The sequence below is a fragment of the Phalangium opilio genome, unplaced genomic scaffold (genome assembly GCF_054372755.1).
Source record: "Phalangium opilio isolate 3A_F unplaced genomic scaffold, DU_Popi_V2 ptg000092l_1, whole genome shotgun sequence".
Classification (NCBI taxonomy): Eukaryota; Metazoa; Arthropoda; class Arachnida; order Opiliones; family Phalangiidae; genus Phalangium; species Phalangium opilio.
The window spans coordinates 1418134-1436072 of record NW_028324197.1 but is presented as its reverse complement, the minus strand read 5'-3'; the positions used below and the strand labels follow the sequence as shown (position 1 = coordinate 1436072).

The 17939-nt window shown below is 37.2% G+C and overlaps 1 protein-coding gene and 16 non-coding genes across 17 annotated transcripts; all 17 read left to right on the top strand.

The window, feature by feature from the left end:
• The first annotated feature begins 5530 nt into the window (after positions 1–5530).
• Positions 5531–5603, top strand: TRNAT-CGU (transfer RNA threonine (anticodon CGU)). Its single transcript has one exon. It is a non-coding gene; the product is annotated as a tRNA-Thr (tRNA).
• Positions 5604–5770: 167 nt separating this feature from the next.
• On the top strand, positions 5771–5843 carry TRNAT-CGU (transfer RNA threonine (anticodon CGU)). Its single transcript has one exon. It is a non-coding gene; the product is annotated as a tRNA-Thr (tRNA).
• A 133-nt stretch (positions 5844–5976) lies between these two features.
• TRNAT-CGU (transfer RNA threonine (anticodon CGU)) lies at positions 5977–6049 on the top strand. Its single transcript has one exon. It is a non-coding gene; the product is annotated as a tRNA-Thr (tRNA).
• Positions 6050–6181: 132 nt separating this feature from the next.
• Positions 6182–6254, top strand: TRNAT-AGU (transfer RNA threonine (anticodon AGU)). Its single transcript has one exon. It is a non-coding gene; the product is annotated as a tRNA-Thr (tRNA).
• A 157-nt stretch (positions 6255–6411) lies between these two features.
• On the top strand, positions 6412–6484 carry TRNAT-CGU (transfer RNA threonine (anticodon CGU)). Its single transcript has one exon. It is a non-coding gene; the product is annotated as a tRNA-Thr (tRNA).
• A 132-nt stretch (positions 6485–6616) lies between these two features.
• On the top strand, positions 6617–6689 carry TRNAT-CGU (transfer RNA threonine (anticodon CGU)). Its single transcript has one exon. It is a non-coding gene; the product is annotated as a tRNA-Thr (tRNA).
• A 133-nt stretch (positions 6690–6822) lies between these two features.
• TRNAT-AGU (transfer RNA threonine (anticodon AGU)) lies at positions 6823–6895 on the top strand. The gene has a single exon. It is a non-coding gene; the product is annotated as a tRNA-Thr (tRNA).
• A 167-nt stretch (positions 6896–7062) lies between these two features.
• Positions 7063–7135, top strand: TRNAT-CGU (transfer RNA threonine (anticodon CGU)). Its single transcript has one exon. It is a non-coding gene; the product is annotated as a tRNA-Thr (tRNA).
• A 167-nt stretch (positions 7136–7302) lies between these two features.
• Positions 7303–7375, top strand: TRNAT-CGU (transfer RNA threonine (anticodon CGU)). The gene has a single exon. It is a non-coding gene; the product is annotated as a tRNA-Thr (tRNA).
• A 132-nt stretch (positions 7376–7507) lies between these two features.
• On the top strand, positions 7508–7580 carry TRNAT-CGU (transfer RNA threonine (anticodon CGU)). The gene has a single exon. It is a non-coding gene; the product is annotated as a tRNA-Thr (tRNA).
• A 133-nt stretch (positions 7581–7713) lies between these two features.
• On the top strand, positions 7714–7786 carry TRNAT-UGU (transfer RNA threonine (anticodon UGU)). Its single transcript has one exon. It is a non-coding gene; the product is annotated as a tRNA-Thr (tRNA).
• Positions 7787–7918: 132 nt separating this feature from the next.
• On the top strand, positions 7919–7991 carry TRNAT-CGU (transfer RNA threonine (anticodon CGU)). The gene has a single exon. It is a non-coding gene; the product is annotated as a tRNA-Thr (tRNA).
• Positions 7992–8124: 133 nt separating this feature from the next.
• On the top strand, positions 8125–8197 carry TRNAT-UGU (transfer RNA threonine (anticodon UGU)). Its single transcript has one exon. It is a non-coding gene; the product is annotated as a tRNA-Thr (tRNA).
• Positions 8198–8364: 167 nt separating this feature from the next.
• TRNAT-CGU (transfer RNA threonine (anticodon CGU)) lies at positions 8365–8437 on the top strand. The gene has a single exon. It is a non-coding gene; the product is annotated as a tRNA-Thr (tRNA).
• A 132-nt stretch (positions 8438–8569) lies between these two features.
• TRNAT-CGU (transfer RNA threonine (anticodon CGU)) lies at positions 8570–8642 on the top strand. The gene has a single exon. It is a non-coding gene; the product is annotated as a tRNA-Thr (tRNA).
• A 579-nt stretch (positions 8643–9221) lies between these two features.
• On the top strand, positions 9222–9294 carry TRNAT-UGU (transfer RNA threonine (anticodon UGU)). The gene has a single exon. It is a non-coding gene; the product is annotated as a tRNA-Thr (tRNA).
• Positions 9295–15273: 5979 nt separating this feature from the next.
• Positions 15274–16596, top strand: LOC149641055 (uncharacterized protein F54H12.2-like). Its single transcript, XM_089850546.1, has one exon. The coding sequence runs from the start codon at positions 15274–15276 to the stop codon at positions 16594–16596; it is 1323 nt and encodes a 440-aa protein (XP_089706672.1).
• The last annotated feature ends 1343 nt before the right edge of the window (positions 16597–17939 follow it).

The window sequence follows — 17939 nt, the reverse complement described above, 5'->3', positions numbered from 1 at the left end:
TTCTCCACCGAAATAACAGACACTTTATACTGGCGTGTTCAAAGAGTGAGAGCGTCTGCCGTCTTTGGATTAAGAACAGCAAAGATATTCAAAGAAATAACCTTTCTATTGGCTTGAGTCAGTGTCTAAAGAACATCAAGCTGTATCAAGGCCAAATAATACATGTCAACTCTTTGGTTTCCCTATATAATTACGTTACGGGTTGGCAAGCCGTGCCTACAAGTTCATCAACACAATAGAAGTTCATAACAGCTATAGATTCGCAAAAAAACCTTTTTCGGGCAAAAAGTTGCCTCAACGTTGTTAAAATTTAGAACAGCAATGGTTTGTTACTAAAATTATGTGCTTGACTATGTTGGGAGTTGGGCGCACTCCTGTAAGCCAAGCTTCTGGGCAACAAAGTTTTGCCTACCCTACAGGAACTGACTACCCCGTGTCCGCGGGTGGTGAAATACCCCAAATCCCCCCTCCTTCACCACTCGATTAAACCTCAAGTACTTCACTCGTTACTCATAAAATACCAACTGATTAACCTTGGACTTCAATTTTCATCAAAACGCCTTAAAGTTAATATACCATGATGGTATATTACATTGTTTAACGGACGTTTGCCAAACAAAGCAAGGTCGAGGGAACCAGTAAAAAAATGCTGCCAATTAATGACGTTAAGCAGTAATGCCTTCTGAGTTCAATAGTAAATAATATAGAAAAAAAAATAAAATCAACTGGATTGGAGATGTCGCTACCAAACACAAGGCACCTCATTAACTCTCTGAACTGAACTGCAGATTTTACATCAACAAAACAAAATCAAGCGCGATGGAACCAGTAAAAAAAAACTACAATTAATGACATTAACTCCCAACGCCATCTGAGTTCAATAGTAATAAATATAGAAAAAAACCTAAAATCAACTGGATTGGAGATGTCACTAACGAAATACAAGGCACCTCATTAACTCTCTGAACTAAACTGCAGATTCTACACCAACAAATCACTACCAATTTTAAAAAGCATCTTTAAGTATATTAGGACTAATTTAACAAACTCCTCTTCCCTTTTTTATACCTTAAAAAAATATAATATTGAAACACATGCTTACTATTTTTCTGGCAATTATATAGTCTCAATTTGACAATCCTAGGATTAAATGTGTGTAAATATTTTTTCATCATTGAATTGTTCACTTGAGAGATTAACAAAATTATTATAGGCATTCATACGATAATGTTGAAGTCTCTCACTTTATAAATCCAACCTTCACGTATGACTGTCCTTGAACATTTTTTTAATCCCTCTCACGCATTCATTGTGAAACTTACATTTTAGATTCATTTAAAATTAATTATAGTTACTCTTAGCTTTTCCCTGTTAAGGTCTATTTTTTGGCAGCAGGACGCAATCGCTAATTATCCTCAAAAGCCTTTCTGGTGTCAAAAACAATTTCCTTTGGAAAAACCCTTTAAAATATGCAACTTTTACCTTTAAACGTAAAAAACAATATATTTATTGACTGGAATAAATTTATAATGAATACCATAATTAAATAACAACTAGGGAAATTAAGCCCAAATTACATGCTGTAAATAAACGTGGCAAGTATCAAACCAAATGTTTATTTAGATAAATCTTTTGCGCCTTCCAATATCATAATCATGCGTGTTTAAAAACTTGAAAATAGTCAAACAAAAACATTCTTAATGCAATTTGAAAGTAATTATTAAACAGCCATTACTTAAAAACATTCCTATTTGTATTTTAACTATTATATGAAATAATATTATTAACCCTAACTTTTGTCATCAATAAATTACCATAACTGTCATTTAACTTTATTTATTAAAAGTAAAATAGTTTACAGCGCATAAAATTACCATTAATTTCATGATTACAAGTAAATAATAATTTAATCCTGTTATTTCCTATATTTAATGATAAATCAAAGCATACTTCCATTGCCTGACCTCCTAGCATTCCGGCAAATCATTTAAACATCAACTTCAATTTCCCAAAGGCTGAATCCAATTAGAATTGTACTTAAGGGTGGAGCTAATAACATTAAAACTGAATGACTGAATGTGTGCCTGTTATTGTATTTCTTATTATTATTATCAAATTAACATCTTTCCCAAAATATTACAAAATTGGATTTGTTTTCACCCCGAAATATTGCTAAAGTATTGCTAGTTTACTAATTTAATGCCATTTTCGACAAAAAAAATACTATCTTAGTTCTTTAAACTAGGTTAAAGTTAGATGGCATATTCTATATGTTTCATTTCCCGTCAAGGTTAAAAAAATTATCCATTTTAAATAAGATCTTGTTCAAACAATGACATTGGAAATGGGGCTCAAAAATTTGTAATAGAGCATCTGGTCTTGGTCCACCTGAAATAGAGAGCTTTCAGTTGGAGGAGGAGCCGAGTCTCGTGACGTAATTTACGCTGCCATATTGGTGGGTTTAAAGCAGGGATGAAACTGAGACCACCCAATATGGCTACCAGAACCGCGGTAAGACTTGGGAGAGTGTGACGTACTGCTAGTCAACTGAAAGCTCTCTATAGTGTGATACTACAATCTTTGTCAGCTCAGGTCATACAATTTAGACTAAAAATATTCATGTGACGTTCCCATAGCTCCGATCTCTCAACAATTTTCTATTGAATGATGAACTACTTCCTATACGGAGCTAACAACTGGCTAGGGGATGAGATAGTCTGACGTCACGCAGGCCCTATCTGGTTGTCATTTTTGCGCGTTTCCAACCGTTAGGGGGATGAAACTCCAGTAAGTGATAGAAGTGTGTGACGTTTCAGGGTCACAACTGTTAGCTCCCTATTCTACGGCATGCAGAAATAAGCGTTGAAATAATCAATATAAAATCACCAACGTGTCTACACAAAATTAATAAAAATTAAGACCGAAGTCACAGATATTAATCAAAACGCGTCTTGGATTTAACCAAGACCTAAAAAGTATCGATAAGAAGAGAGTTAAGCAAGTGACTGAAGGCCCAGATATAAAAAGTTTTTTTTAAATTAAGACTTACATGCTTAAGATGCTGTTCGGACAGTGGGACAAAGGACGATCTTTCTCGTAGAGCTTAACATGGCGGGTGGGTAAAAAAGGAGAGGGCGTCGGCCGTCGGACAGCCCCTTTAAGAAACTAATGTTCCATCACCCTATTCCATTGAATAAACTTAATTTACTGGTAGTCAATTTATTCCCTCTCAATAATTTGAAAAATTTACTTATCTCGGGTTTTCGAGCACAATTCCATTCCCCGTTTACATTTTATAACTACATTTATCATTTTTAGGGGATTTCGTCATGAAAAATACCATAAAACTACACGTAACAATGACAAAACGATTTAGTCGTAGTCTGCTTTAGCTTCTGCTATGCCCGATACGAGCAAGGAGGATGCATAGTTGTATACATCGACTAGAAGTACGCCTTGTGCCACTCTCGTGCCTTCTTTCGCTGGCCTCGTCACCAAGGTAATAGCCCACTCAATTACGCGTTAAGCTGCTCCAAAATTCCGTGTGAATAGTACTTTTTAAGGTATTCGTCACCAAATAGTAATTGTTTTTGAGAACATTCTTAGGCTTGAAATAGGACAACTACGAAATAATTCGACCAAATTTTATTTTGTAAATAATAATAATTTCAATTTCTATAAAAGTATTCTACCTATTGCGTACAGAGTGCTACCAGAAGTCTCTGCGGCTACTAGAAATACTACATTTATATAGGAAGATTCGCGGCGACAAGTATATAAATCCAGGGCTATCCCTGATAAATCCCATATTCCTTTAAAAACCGTTAATACATTCATTAACCTTGTTCCTGAACATATACAAAGTCCAGGCTAGGAAATAAGACAGGTTTACAGGTCAAAAACCAGTTTATTAATAGCTTGGACCACTTTTTTTATTCAAAACGTGAGGGTCACTGGTCCCAATGACTAGTTTATTAATTCCAACTTTTATTAAAAATTGATATGGGGACCTCTTTAATTATTTTCATTTTAACATAAATTTCGGCTCCATGAGTCCAGTTGTGTATACAACCCTAAGCCGAGAGAGATTTTTTTAGAAGAGAGAACGGCCGCAAGTCCTGGGACCAGTAGAAAAATAAATAGGGGAAGGGTTACTGAACCCGGAACCAGTTTCATATTTAAGACATCAGGGGTCACTGGTCCGAAGGACTAGTTCAGAAGCCTGATACAGACTAAGTAGCAGAGTCGAGTCACAGCCTCCTAGATCACGCGACTGGGTGAACGCAGGCTATATTGCAAACTAGCCAAGTCAGAATTTTCAGGCTACGACCGCGCTGAGTGAGTCCAGCTGACACTCTCACACCCTTAGCGCCCTTAAGTTGACAATTACAAGTTTACAACAAAGAAAATCAAAAAAATTTCGAATAGTATGCACCCCCTACTGCTTGCGAACCATAGAAACGATAGAGAGGCCATGGGCCTGGCATAGAACCGTGTGACCGTAGTCTATCATACCGCTGCTATAGACCCTTTCTACTTAAAAAAGAGAGATGTCAATCCTCAGTATCGGGATATACAGGGGGTTGACCCCTCGACGTCTTTACTCTTTTTATGATCTTTCCATCGAGCGATATGGAAGGAAAAGTATTTTCCCCGTGTCTTTCCCTCTTACATATATTAAGTTTAACCAAGTCTAAAAATCATAACGTCCCTATTGAATTTGCCGCCATTGTTCAAATTTGCACAAAAACAAAAGGTTTCACTATAAATCGTTCAGACCATGAACGGGGATATGTTAGCAACCTATTAACGACACAAAGCCATACACGTACTCTCCTAAAAATGATAAATGTAGTTATAAAATGTAAACGGGGAATGGAATTGTGCTCGAAAACCCGAGATAAGTAAATTTTTCAAATTATTGAGAGGGAATAAATTGACTACCAGTAAATTAAGTTTATTCAATGGAATAGGGTGATGGAACATTAGTATCTTAAAGGGGCTGTCCGACGGCCGACGCCCTCTCCTTTTTTACCCACCCGCCATGTTAAGCTCTACGAGAAAGATCGTCCTTTGTCCCACTGTCCGAACAGCATCTTAAGCATGTAAGTCTTAATTTAAAAAAAACTTTTTATATCTGGGCCTTCAGTCACTTGCTTAACTCTCTTCTTATCGATACTTTTTAGGTCTTGGTTAAATCCAAGACGCGTTATGATTAATAGTTGATTTAGATATGCATTTATGCAAACAATAGGGTAAAAGTTCCGATGAGATAATGTAGTTAATTTACTGAAATATTCAGCATTCATATCGCTTCAAAGCAAGGGCACCGTGGCTTAGTGGTTAAAAAGTCTGTCTCGTAAACAGGAGATCATGAGTTCGATTCTCGTCGGAGCCTTGTTGTTATGTTCTTGTACTATTTTTCGTAGCTATTAAATTTTGAAAAATTAAAACAATAGGGTAAAAATTCCGATGAGTTAATTTAGTTAAATTACTGGAATATTCAGCATTCATGTCGCTTCAAAGCAAGGGCTCCGTGGCTTAGTGGTTAAAGCGCCTGTCTCGTAAACAGGAGATCATGAGTTCGATTCTCGTCGGAGCCTCGCTGTTATATTACTTGAACTAGATTTCATAGCTATCAAATTTTGAAAAAATTAAAAATAATAGTTGATTTGGACATGCATTTTTGCAAACAATAGGGTAAAAGTTCCGATGAGGTAATTTAGTTAATTTACTGAAATATTCAGCATTCATATCGCTTCAAAGCAAGGGCTCCGTGGCTTAGTGGTTAAAGCGCCTGTCTCGTAAACAGGTGATCATTAGTTCGATTCTCGTCGGAGCCTCGCTGTTATGTTACTTGAACTATATTTCGTAGCTATATAATTTCGAAAAATTAAAATAATAGGGCAAAAGTTCCGATGAGATAATATAGTTAATTTACTGAAATATTCAGCATTCATATCGCTTCAAAGCAAGGGCTCCGTGGTTTAGTGGTTAAAAAGCCTGTCTCGTAAACAGGAGATCATGAGTTCGATTCTCGTCGGAGCCTTGTTGCTATGTTCTTGTACTATTTTTCGTACCTATTAAATTTTGAAAAATTAAAACAGTAGGGTAAAAATTCCGATGAGTTAATTTAGTTAAATTACTGGAATATTCAGACTTCCTTTCGCTTCAAAACAAGGGCTCCGTGGCTTAGTGGTTATAGCGCCTGTCTAGTAAACAGGAGATCATGAGTTCGATTCTCGTCGGAGCCTCGCTGTTATGTTACTTGAACTAGATTTCGTCGCTATAAAAATTAAAAATAATAGTTGATTTAGATATGCATTTGTGCAAACAATAAAGTAAAAGTTCCGATGAGATAATTTAGTTAATTTACTGAAATATTCAGCATTCATATCGCTTCAGAGCAAGGGCTCCGTGGCTTAGTGGTTAAAAAGCCTGTCTCGTAAACAGGATATCATGAGTTCGATTCTCGTCGGAGCCTTGTTGTTATGTTCTTGTACTATTTTTCGTAGCTTTTAAATTTAGAAAAATTAAATCAATAGGGTAAAAGTTATGATGAGATAATTTAGTTAATTTTCCGAAATATTGAGCATTCATATCGCTTCAAAGCAAGGGCTCCGTGGCTTAGTGGTTAAAGCACCTGTCTCGTAAACAGGAGATCATGAGTTCGATTCTCGTCGGAGCCTTGGTGTTATGTTACTTGATCTAGATATCATAGCTATTAAATTTTGAAAAATTAAAACAATAGGGTAAAAGTTCCGATGAGATAATTTAGTTAAATTACTGGAATATTCAGCATTCCTTTCGCTTCAAAGCAAGGGCTCCGTGGCTTAGTGGTTAAAGCGATTGTCTAGTAAACAGGAGATCATGAGTTCGATTCTCGTCGGAGCCTCGCTGTTATGTTACTTGAACTAGATTTCGTCGCTATCAAATTTTGAAAAAATTAAAAATAATAGTTGAATTAGATATGCATTTATGCAAACAATAGGGTAAAAGTTCCGATTAGATAATTTAGTTAATTTACTGAAATTATCAGCATTCATATCGCTTCAAAGCAAGGGCTCCGTGGCTTAGTGGTTAAAAAGCCTGTCTCGTAAACAGGAGATCATGAGTTCGATTCTCGTCGGAGCCACGCTGTTATGTTACTTGAACTATATTTCGTAGCTATCAAATTTTGAAAAAATTAAAAATAATAGTTGATTTAGATATGCATTTATGCAAAAAATAGGGTAAAAGTTCCGATGAGATAATTTAGTTAATTTACTGAAATATTCAGCATTTATATCGCTTCAAAGCAAGGGCTCCTTGGTTTAGTGGTTAAAAAGCCTGTCTCGTAAACAGGAGATCATGAGTTCGATTCTCGTCGGAGCCTTGTTGCTATGTTCTTGTACTATTTTTCGTAGCTATTAAATTTTGAAAAATTAAAACAATAGGGTAAAAATTCCGATGAGTTAATTTAGTTAAATTACTGGAATATTCAGAATTCATGTCGCTTCAAAGCAAGGGCTCCGTGGCTTAGTGGTTAAAGCGCCTGTCTCGTAAACAGGAGATCATGAGCTCGATTCTCGTTGGAGCCTCGGTGTTATGTTACTTGATCTAGATATCGTAGCTATTTCATTTTGAAAAATTAAAACAATAGGGTAAAAATTCCGATGAGTTATTTTAGTTAAATTACAGTAATATTCTGCATTCATGTCGCTTCAAAGCAAGGGCTCCGTGGCTTAGTGGTTAAAGCGCCTGTTTTGTAAACAGGAGATCATGAGTTCGATTCTCGTCGGAGCCTCGCTGTTATGTTCTTGTACTATTTTTCGTAGCTTTTAAATCTAGAAAAATTAAATCAATAGGGTAAAAGTTCCGATGAGATAATTTAGTTAATATTCTGAAATATTGAGCATTCATATCGCTTCAAAGCAAGGGCTCCGTGGCTTAGTGGTTAAAGCGCCTGTCTCGTAAACAGGAGATCATGAGTTCGATTCTCGTCGGAGCCTTGGTGTTATGTTACTTGATCTAGATATCGTAGCTATTAAATTTTGAAAAATTAAAACAATATGGTAAAAATTCCGATGAGTTAATTTAGTTAGAATACAGTAATATTCTGCATTCATGTCGCTTCACAGCAAGGGCTCCGTGGCTTAGTGGTTAAAGCGCCTGTTTTGTAAACAGGAGATCATGAGTTCGATTCTCGTCGGAGCCTCGCTGTTATGTTACTTGAACTAGATTTCGTCGCTATCAAATTTTGAAAAAATTAAAAATAATATTTGATTTAGATATGCATTTATGCAAACAATAGGGTAAAAGTTCCGATGAGGTAATTTAGTTAATTTACTGAAATATTCAGCATTCATATCGCTTCAAAGCAAGGGCTCCGTGGCTTAGTGGTTAAAAAGCCTGTCTCGTAAACAGGAGATCATGAGTTCGATTCTCGTCGGAGCCTTGTTGTTATGTTCTTGTACTATTTTTCGAAGCTTTTAAATTTAGAAAAATTAAATCAATAGGGTAAAAGTTCCGATGAGATAATTTAGTTAATTTTCTGAAATATTGAGCATTCATATCGCTTCAAAGCAAGGGCTCCGTGGCTTAGTGGTTAAAGCGCCTGTCTCGTAAACAGGAGATCATGAGCTCGATTCTCGTCGGAGCCTCGGTGTTATGTTACTTGATCTAGATATCGTAGCTATTTCATTTTGAAAAATTAAAACAATAGGGTAAAAATTCCGATGAGTTATTTTAGTTAAATTACAGTAATATTCTGCATTCATGTCGCTTCAAAGCAAGGGCTCCGTGGCTTAGTGGTTAAAGCGCCTGTTTTGTAAACACGAGATCATGAGTTCGATTCTCGTAGGAGCCTCGCTGTTATGTTACTTGAACTAGATTTCGTCGCTATCAAATTTTGAAAAAATTAAAAATAATAGTTGATTTAGATATGCATAAATGCAAAAAATAGTGTAAAAGTTCCGATGTGATAATTTAGTTAATTTACTGAAATATTCAGCATTCATACCGCTTCAAAGCTAGGGCTCCGTGGCTTTTTGGTTAAAGCGCCTGTCTAGTAAACAGGAGATCATGAGTTCTATTCTCGTCCGTGCCTCGCTTTTATGTTACTTGAACTATATTTCGTAGCTATATAATTTCGAAAAATTAAAATAATAGGGCAAAAGTTCCGATGAGATTATTTAGTTAATTTTCTGAAATATTCTGCATTCGTATCGCTTCAAAGCAAGGGCTCCGTGGCTTAGTGGTTAAAGCTCCTGTCTTGTAAACAGGAGATCATGAGTTCGATTCTCGTCGGAGCCTCGCTGTTATGTTACTTGAACTGTATTTCGTAGCTATCAAATTTTGAAAAAATTAAAAATAATAGTTGATTTAGATATGCATTTATGCAAACAATAGGGTAAAAGTTCCGATGAGATAATGTAGTTAATTTACTGAAATATTCAGCATTCATATCGCTTCAAAGCAAGAGTAGTATATAAATGAGAGAACGGGATTGCCATAGAGATAACATGGGGTATGATACCCTATGGGAAAATTAACATTGGGTATGAAAATTCGACGGTCTCGAATTTTTCCGATGCGGCTTTTTAGTGCACCTTGGGCGGCACGGAGAGTACGTAAGTTTCACGGTATTGGGTATGAAAATTGGACGGTCTCGAATGTTTCCGAAGCGGCTGTTTTGTGCACCTTGGACGGCGCGGAGAGTACGTAAGTTTCACGGTAAAATGAGATAAGAGCGAGACGGGTTAGTAATAACATTGAGTGTATAATTTCGACTCGATTTGTCTGAATCGTCTCTCTTGGAAGGCAAGGGGAGAGCGAGCTCTAGTTTCGTTACGATGAGAGAACTCGAGGTTTGGAATTTCATAAATTGTTTATGCGTGCCTTTCACCCATACGAGACAGTTGTCTGCGGCAGTGGTGTTTTTTTTTAATTCGATAAATCGGAGTATAGGAGAGAAGAAAATTAAGCTAAATTTTGACGGTCTTTGAACAAATCGCGTGCGGTTGGATATAAGAGATGGGGAAATTTGGGTACAGGGTGATAGAAGAAACATGAGCCATGGATGAGGGATATACCCTATGGAATATTACCATAGGTATATGGATTATAGTATTATTAAGGTACAGTTTTCAAAGAAGATATAGGGTACAGTAGAGTATGTCTATATAATGAAGCAAAAGAGGAATATCTTTCAGAGAGAAAGGTACAAAGTTCAACAAAATTTTCGAGGAAAATTTACTATATAAAGCTGAATTTTTACATTTTAAACATCATTCTGAATTACCTTCTGCGAGTCTCTTACACCTCAGAATTTACATAATAATATGATGTAAGTATGGTAGTCTATACCTTGATATTTTACAGTATTTACAAGATATTTTCGAAACTTATAGGAATCCTCTCAAGACTTTCCCTATTTCTACCACCAAAGGGGTAACGGTTACTCCAGATTGTAACATTTTTATCGGAACTTTGGATGGAAGTGTGGGCATCGCTTTAACAGAAAGTCATTTCAAACAACTTCGGGACAAGAACGATCAAATATCTTCCTTCTTGGAAAGCGATTCCATTGAAAATTCTTCGTTTTTCTTCGAAGGATCGGAAACAAGACGAGTCCAGCTGAGCATTTTCCAAAATCGGAGAGTAGTGGACGTGAGAGAAATCATCCTCGGAACTGGGACGAATTATGGAAAGCAGTACCTAACCAAAAGGGGTTTTACCATATCGCAATACCCTTGGAAGACCTTGATGGACAAATACGACGAAGTCATAGCGTATCACAACGAAGTGAAACGGGTCTTCAAAAATATCAAACGAGACGTACTGGACCATATTACTGAATACGTGAATAAGCAATGCAATGGTTGTAAAATTGATCATCCCTCACAAAAACAACACGATTGTCTGATGATTGATTGGAACACCCGTTTAGACACGTATTTTGTAGACGCGATGGATACTATTAGTTATTCCGAAATTACACATAAAATTGACACCTTTTTAAATGAGGATATTCGCGATGCGATTATGTCTTTCATTGTATGTAACGCTAAAAAGATGTTGTATAAAACTGAAGATTTTTAAACAATAAATAATTGGTATTAAAGTCTCAATTCTCTATATCGTAGCTCATTTAAAATCATGGACCCAGTTATGAAGCATCCATTCACTGGGCTTGTCTCAGGTCCCACGCAATGTGGCAAGTCACATTTCATTGCGAAATTAATTAAGCATAATGCGTCCTGCATTTCCCCACCTCCCCAAAGAATAGTTTGGTGTTATACAGAGCATCAAGAGAAATTATTTAATTCCGTGTTGGAAAATAATCCTAACGTTGAGTTTCACGAGGGTTTATTAGACCCGAGCAATTTGAATCCCGAGGTTAGAAATTTTATAATCCTCGACGATCTATTATGCGAAATAGCTAATAACAAAGACGTCACTAACTTATTTATAAGAGGTTCCCATCACCGTAACACTTCGGTGCTCATTTTAATGCAAAATTTGTTTTATCACGGGAAAGAAGTTAGGACCCTCAATTTAAATTCCCAATACCTCGTAATTTTTCGTTCGGCTAGAGACGTCTCCAGTGTCTTAAATATCGCTAAACAAATTTCCCCTTCTAATACCAAGTTTGTTGTCGATGCATTTCGTCAAGCCGTGGCGAAACCATACGGTTATTTATTCATCGACCTGAAGCCAAACACTGCAGATGAATATCGACTGCGAACGGGAATAATACCGGGGGAAGAAGCCGCTATTTTTGTACCGAAATAAAATGACTATATCAACATCAAAACGGGTGTGTAAAAACTTGAATTTTTTAAAATTTTTGAGCACTTGTAACGCGAAACAGAGGAAGGCTATCATCAAACTATCGAATCGTGACGCTATATTAGCCTTAGTCGAATGTTGTATAAATGTACTACGCGGTAACATTCAACTAACAGACGGGCAAAAGATACAATTGAAGAAACACCGTAATGTGTTGCATAAACTTTGTAGAAAAATTCCTTTTGCTAAGAGAAAACAGATTCTAGTTCAGAAAGGAGGTTTTCTTCCAATTTTGTTAGCACCGTTACTCTCAATCATTAGTTCAGTTGCTGGCTCTGCCATAAATCGTGCCATAAATAAATAAATGGCTCGGAAGATGATTTTGGTGTCCGAAGACGCTTTACGTCGAATGAAAAATACTAATACCGAAGATGTCGCTCTCGAATCGGACATACCATCCTTGGATAAAGAAATGAAAACTATTCTCGACAACCCTCGTATTTGCGAATCGGAGAAATTAACTTTATATAATCAAACTTTGCAACGACACATTGCATCTAATCGGAAACCAGTTGAAAAACACAATCAATCAGTGAAAAAAACCTGGTACGAAGAAATTGCAACGTCTATTCCACCGAGCATGCTCCCTGACGCGATATCGTTGTATACTTGGACATTGAGGTATATTTCGTGGAACGAACTTGGAGAAATGGAAATTGGGGGAAGGGTGGTGCCCGGAACTAACGTAGTCGATTTAATTTACGATGCGGTTAGAAAAACCATACCAAATACCGACCCAACGGGCTACGCAAGCTTCTACGAAATATTGCAAAATAACAATGTACCGAAAAAATTTATCAAAAACCCTACTAGAGCGCGTGTATTGAAATCATTATTGTTTAACGCGACACCACCCAAACTTAATCAATGGGTGACGATTTGATTGTATTTACAAATAAAACGTTTATCACGAGTTATGAGCGTTTATTTCCCTCTCGTATCTCAAAATGGATGGTTGTACAGAAGTTGTAGCGGAAGGTATCGTGTCCAGATTATTTCAATCCTTTTCAAAAAATCCAAAAATATTAACCGGCGTCTTAATTATATTATGTTTCGTAATAATCGAAGTTTTCGACTTCTTAATTTTGTACTATACGACACACACTTCTGGAAATAGTACCATTTATGGATAAGCTAGAAAATATTTATTATGACATAGCCGACTCTGGTGGTTATGTTGGTATCCAGGGATTATATCGCTCAGCTAAAGAGAAGGGTCTCAAAGTGACGTTAAAAAACGTAGAGGAATTTTTACAAAAGCAAGACGCCTATACTCTACATAAAAATACTAGGTGGCGATATAAAAGAAATAAGACAATAGCGTACGGTATAGACGATCAATGGCAAGCCGACCTCATTGACCTCCAGAAACCTTCCAAACAAAACAAAGGCTATCGATATATACTCGCTTGTATAGATATTTTTAGTAAATACGCTTTCGTTGAACCGGTGAAAGATAAGAAAGGAGATACTATAGTAAAGGCGTTGAAAAAGATACTGGATGGTGAAAGGAAACCAAGGCGAATACAGAGTGACCATGGGAATGAGTTTGTGTGTAAAGCCGTTCAAGCTGAGTTAAAATCACGAGGAATTGAGTTTTTCTCGACAAACTCGGAAGTGAAAGCTAGCATTGTCGAGCGATTTATCAGATCGTTTAAATCAAGGATGTATCGATACTTTACTGCGAAAAATACTTATACGTACGTTGATGTGCTCCCCAGATTAGTTAGTGCTTATAATAACAGTTACCATCGTTCAATTAAATGTAAACCTATAGAAGTAACACCTCAAAATTCCAAAATCATTTGGAAACATTTATACGGAGATATTGACTTTAGTCCCCCTGTGAAGTACGATTTTGAAATCGGAGACATTGTCAGAATAAGTAAAAACAAAGGGCTTTTTGAGAAAGGATACGTCCCTAATTTTTCGGAAGAATTATTTCGAGTAATTAAGCAAATACCGAGACAGCCACCGGTATATAAACTGGAGGCGTTAAATTCGGAACCCATTTTAGGTGTTTTTTACAAAGAGGAAGTACAAAAGGTAGGAAAGGATCTCGAGACTTGCGCGTTCAAAATTGAAAAAGTGCTGAAAAAGAGAAAGAAAGCTGATAATACCGTAGAATTGCTGGTGCGTTGGAGTGGATACGGACCTCAATTTGACAGTTGGGTGCAGGAAATTGACTTACAATGAGTTTCTATATCACTTTACCATCCGATTCATCGACAAAATACTTTCCCAACAATACTACGAGTAAATTTAGGACGTATCTTCCAGAAGTAGTAAAACTTAACGGCCCTTACGAAGTTGGATTGACGGAAATAAGTTATCCAAGAACCTGGAATAATGTGAGGGGAGAAAGATCTATAAGAATTTGGTCCACTGACGCTAAAACTATGGAAACGGTAGTTGTTATTCCTAAAGGCAGTTTCTTATCAATTCGAGATTTACTCGGAATGTTGTTGTTCAATGAAAGCACAATCAAATTCACGTATACTGCTAGTTTAAAACGCGTATCCGTTTTCATGGACTATAATTACACGATAAATATACCTGGTGATATCGCGGTTATGATGGGATTTACGCTTGACTCAAATGAAGATTACGTAATTACGGAATCCATGATGGCACCTTATATCGTGGATTTGGATGCTGGATTACATTCTCTGTTTGTTTACTCTGACGTAGTTACAAATACGATCGTAGGGGATAGTAAAGTCCCTCTTTTGAGAATAATCAGCGTGAAAGGAAAAGACGGAGAAACTGTCGATGTGGAATTTGCTCGACCTCATTATCTGCCTGTAGCTTCTTCCGACATACAAACTATAGAAATTAACGTTATGGATGAACTGGGAAACCCTATACAATTCGAACGAGGGAAGGTGAACGTTACTCTACACTTCAGACCGCGGAGGACCTGGCTCACCTTATAATAATACGAGCTGGGTGGGGTAACTTTCAGTTCAGTGAATAGCGGCGAATGACAAACATCATGGGACGACCCCATTACATTTCAGCCCTAAGCGATTATGAGAACTACTATTTAAACCAGGCTGGTTTCGGATCCATGCCTGTATATCGGGGTGTTCCTGTGCAAAGAGGGTATGGATTAGGGAACATACTGGCTTCGGCCTTTCGGAGCGCCATGCCCCTTTTTAAACGTGGTGCTCAGTTTCTTGGAAGAAAATTTCTCGATACCGGAGCGAAAGTCGTGACGGACGTTGCTAGTGGTATTCCAATCAAAAAGTCTCTAGTGACTAGATCGAAGAGCGCCGGCAAAGAAACCTTATTGTCAGCTGCGGATGTGGTTAGGGAGATGACAGGATCCGGAATTAAAAAGAGGCGGAGGGTGCATCGCAAAGTCACTCGGGTTAAAGCTAAGAAGAGGAAAACATCGTGTCGTTCTTATTCTGATATATTTTCCTAAAGCCTAAGAATATGGCGTTGATGCATCCTAACTCTAGTGGCTGCGTCAATTCCGAATTGGATATTTTCCAAGTCCCGTTAACGCAAACGGGAATTATCAGTGGTGAATGGGTCGAATACTTTCCCATTTCCAGCATCAGCAACAATTCAAACTTAGTTTTCTGCATTAGTGGAAATTCCGAATCCTACACGGATTTGTCCCAAACTCTGCTTCATGTTCAAGTGGATGTGAAAATGGACGATGGATCTTACCCGAAAGCAGCCGTAATTGCCGCCGATGGTACAGTTACTACTCCGGCGGATAATGTAGCCCCAGTTAATTTGTTTTTGCATAGTCTCTTTCCCGAAGTGCATTTATTTTTAAACGAGAAATCGGTTACCCCTTGCGCTCAAAATTACCCGTACAAAAGTATGATTCAAACTATGTTAACGTTTGGAGACTCTGCTAAAAATAGTCATTTAACAAGCTCATTATTTTATCGCGACACGCCGTGCAAGTTCAACGATTTTGCGAATAACAAGGGATTCTTGAAGAGAGCTAAATTCGCCCAAAAAGGAACTATAGATATGATTGGTGCTCTTCATTTAGACATTTGCCAACAACCTCGCTACCTTTTGAACTTGGTGGATTTAAAATTTGTTTTTGGAAAGCCCAATACCGAATTTTGCTTGCATTCTGACGTAAAATGTAAACTGAACATTAAAGCGGCATCGTTATATTTGAGGAAAGTCAAATTGATACCTGAAATCCCGCTTGCACACGCGAAGGTGTTACAAATGTCGAGAGCGAAATACCCAATTACCCGCACGGAAGTTACTTCGTTTTCGATCCCAAAAGGCAACATGAGCGTCGTGCAGGATCATTTATTTAATGGGCAGAAACCGAATAGAGTCGTCATAGGGATGGTCGAACAAAGTGCGTTTTTGGGTGATCTAAAATTGTCACCATATAATTTCCAACCCGTTGATGTGAATCACATTGGTTTGTTCGCCGACGGCAGTAGCGTACCACATAAACCGCTGACACCAAACTTTACAGAACATAGCTACATCCAAGCGTACGCTAATTTATTTCTTCAAACGGGTCAGTGGAATATTGACGAAGGAAATCAAATAAGCCGCGACGACTACCCTGGGGGAAACTGTCTTTTTGTCTTTGATTTGACGGCCGATTTAATGAACAATGCCACCCATTTTCATCTCGTTAAAAATGGAAATTTGAGACTAGAAATGAAATTCGCTTCCGCGTTAAAAGAAACCATCGCCGTTATTGTATACGCCGAATTCCAGAGTTTGATTGAAATTGATAAAAACCGAACCGTAATCTTCGACTAGAATGGATACGATACAACTAACGAGAATTTTGGGGAAAGATAAGTTCACCAGAAATTTATTTCGGGGTGTGTTTGCCGCTGACCAACTACCAAAATTTGTGACGACTTTTCCGTCTCTTTATATCGTGAACACCGATACGTCAAACGGTGTTGGTCAGCACTGGGTAGGCTTGTATTTCTCCAGAAATGCCAATACCGAAATGTTCGACTCGTACGGAAATCCACCTGATATGTTTCGTTTTAATGACTTTGTAGAAAGAAATAGTAAAACTGTGACTTTTAACTCGTTACAATTACAAGGAAATCTTAGTAGAACGTGTGGAGGATTTTGTGTGTATTTCGCTCTTAATAGATGTAGGGGTGTTAAAATGTTTAATATTGTGTCTAGATTTTCGAAAAATAAAAATCTAAATGATGAGATGATCAAAGAATTTATGTATTCAAGATATTCAATAAATTTTCAATAAATTATAGTGTTTTTCAAAGTTTATTTACATAAAAATACAGTCTATATTCATATATTTAAAAAAATCGTTAAATATAAGTTCATATTAACAATATTATTTTATTTATTTAAAATGCTAATCCAGTGGTGACCGTGTGATAGGGTACGAATGCCGTCTCCCAAAATATATCTTTTATTATCACAAGGATTGAGAGACATTTTATTTTGGGAGACAGTAAACAGCTGATGTTTCTGACTAACTATCCGCTTCATAGAATTACTCGTAACTCGAGTACTAAAAAGACAGTCCCGATAACTCGAGTGTCGAATAATTTTTTTCACTACTCTTTTACAAACACCTTTCGCGGTTTTTTTCTCCCCCTTTTCGGAGAGGATAGAATACATTTTGGGACGAAGTCCAACGAACTCACGTATAGGAATTCCGTCCATCTCATCTTTCATTTTTCCTACAACCTTTTTGTTTACGTTATTGTAAAGAGGGTGATTCACGGGATATCCCGAGAAATCGAAAAGATGGGATGAATTATGAAAGTCTAAGTAGACGTCGTCCGTTTGTATATTATACGTGAGGCTGTCCGTGTCCGTGAAAAGTAACTGAGCCCTGTCACCGTAGGTCTTTCGCATGTACTCGTAATGAAACTCGTACATAGTTAGTTTCGAAAGATCCAAAACGGTGAATCCAGTGTAAATTGGTCTATTCAAAGTAAGCGACTTCTTCTTCATATGGATACCCACGAGTTCGTTGTGAAAAATCGTAAATTTTTCAAATGCCGGAGAGGACGCTTTCTTGATGGCTCGCTCGGGTGTTTGTACGAGATGAAAATCTATCCGGTTTCTCAAGTTCTCCATCGTTTTACCTTTTATATATTTATATATTA

Bases quoted from the DNA above. Each gene is read 5' to 3' on its own strand.
- LOC149641055 (XM_089850546.1), top strand. From the start codon at position 15,274: ATGGCGTTGATGCATCCTAACTCTAGTGGCTGCGTCAATTCCGAATTG.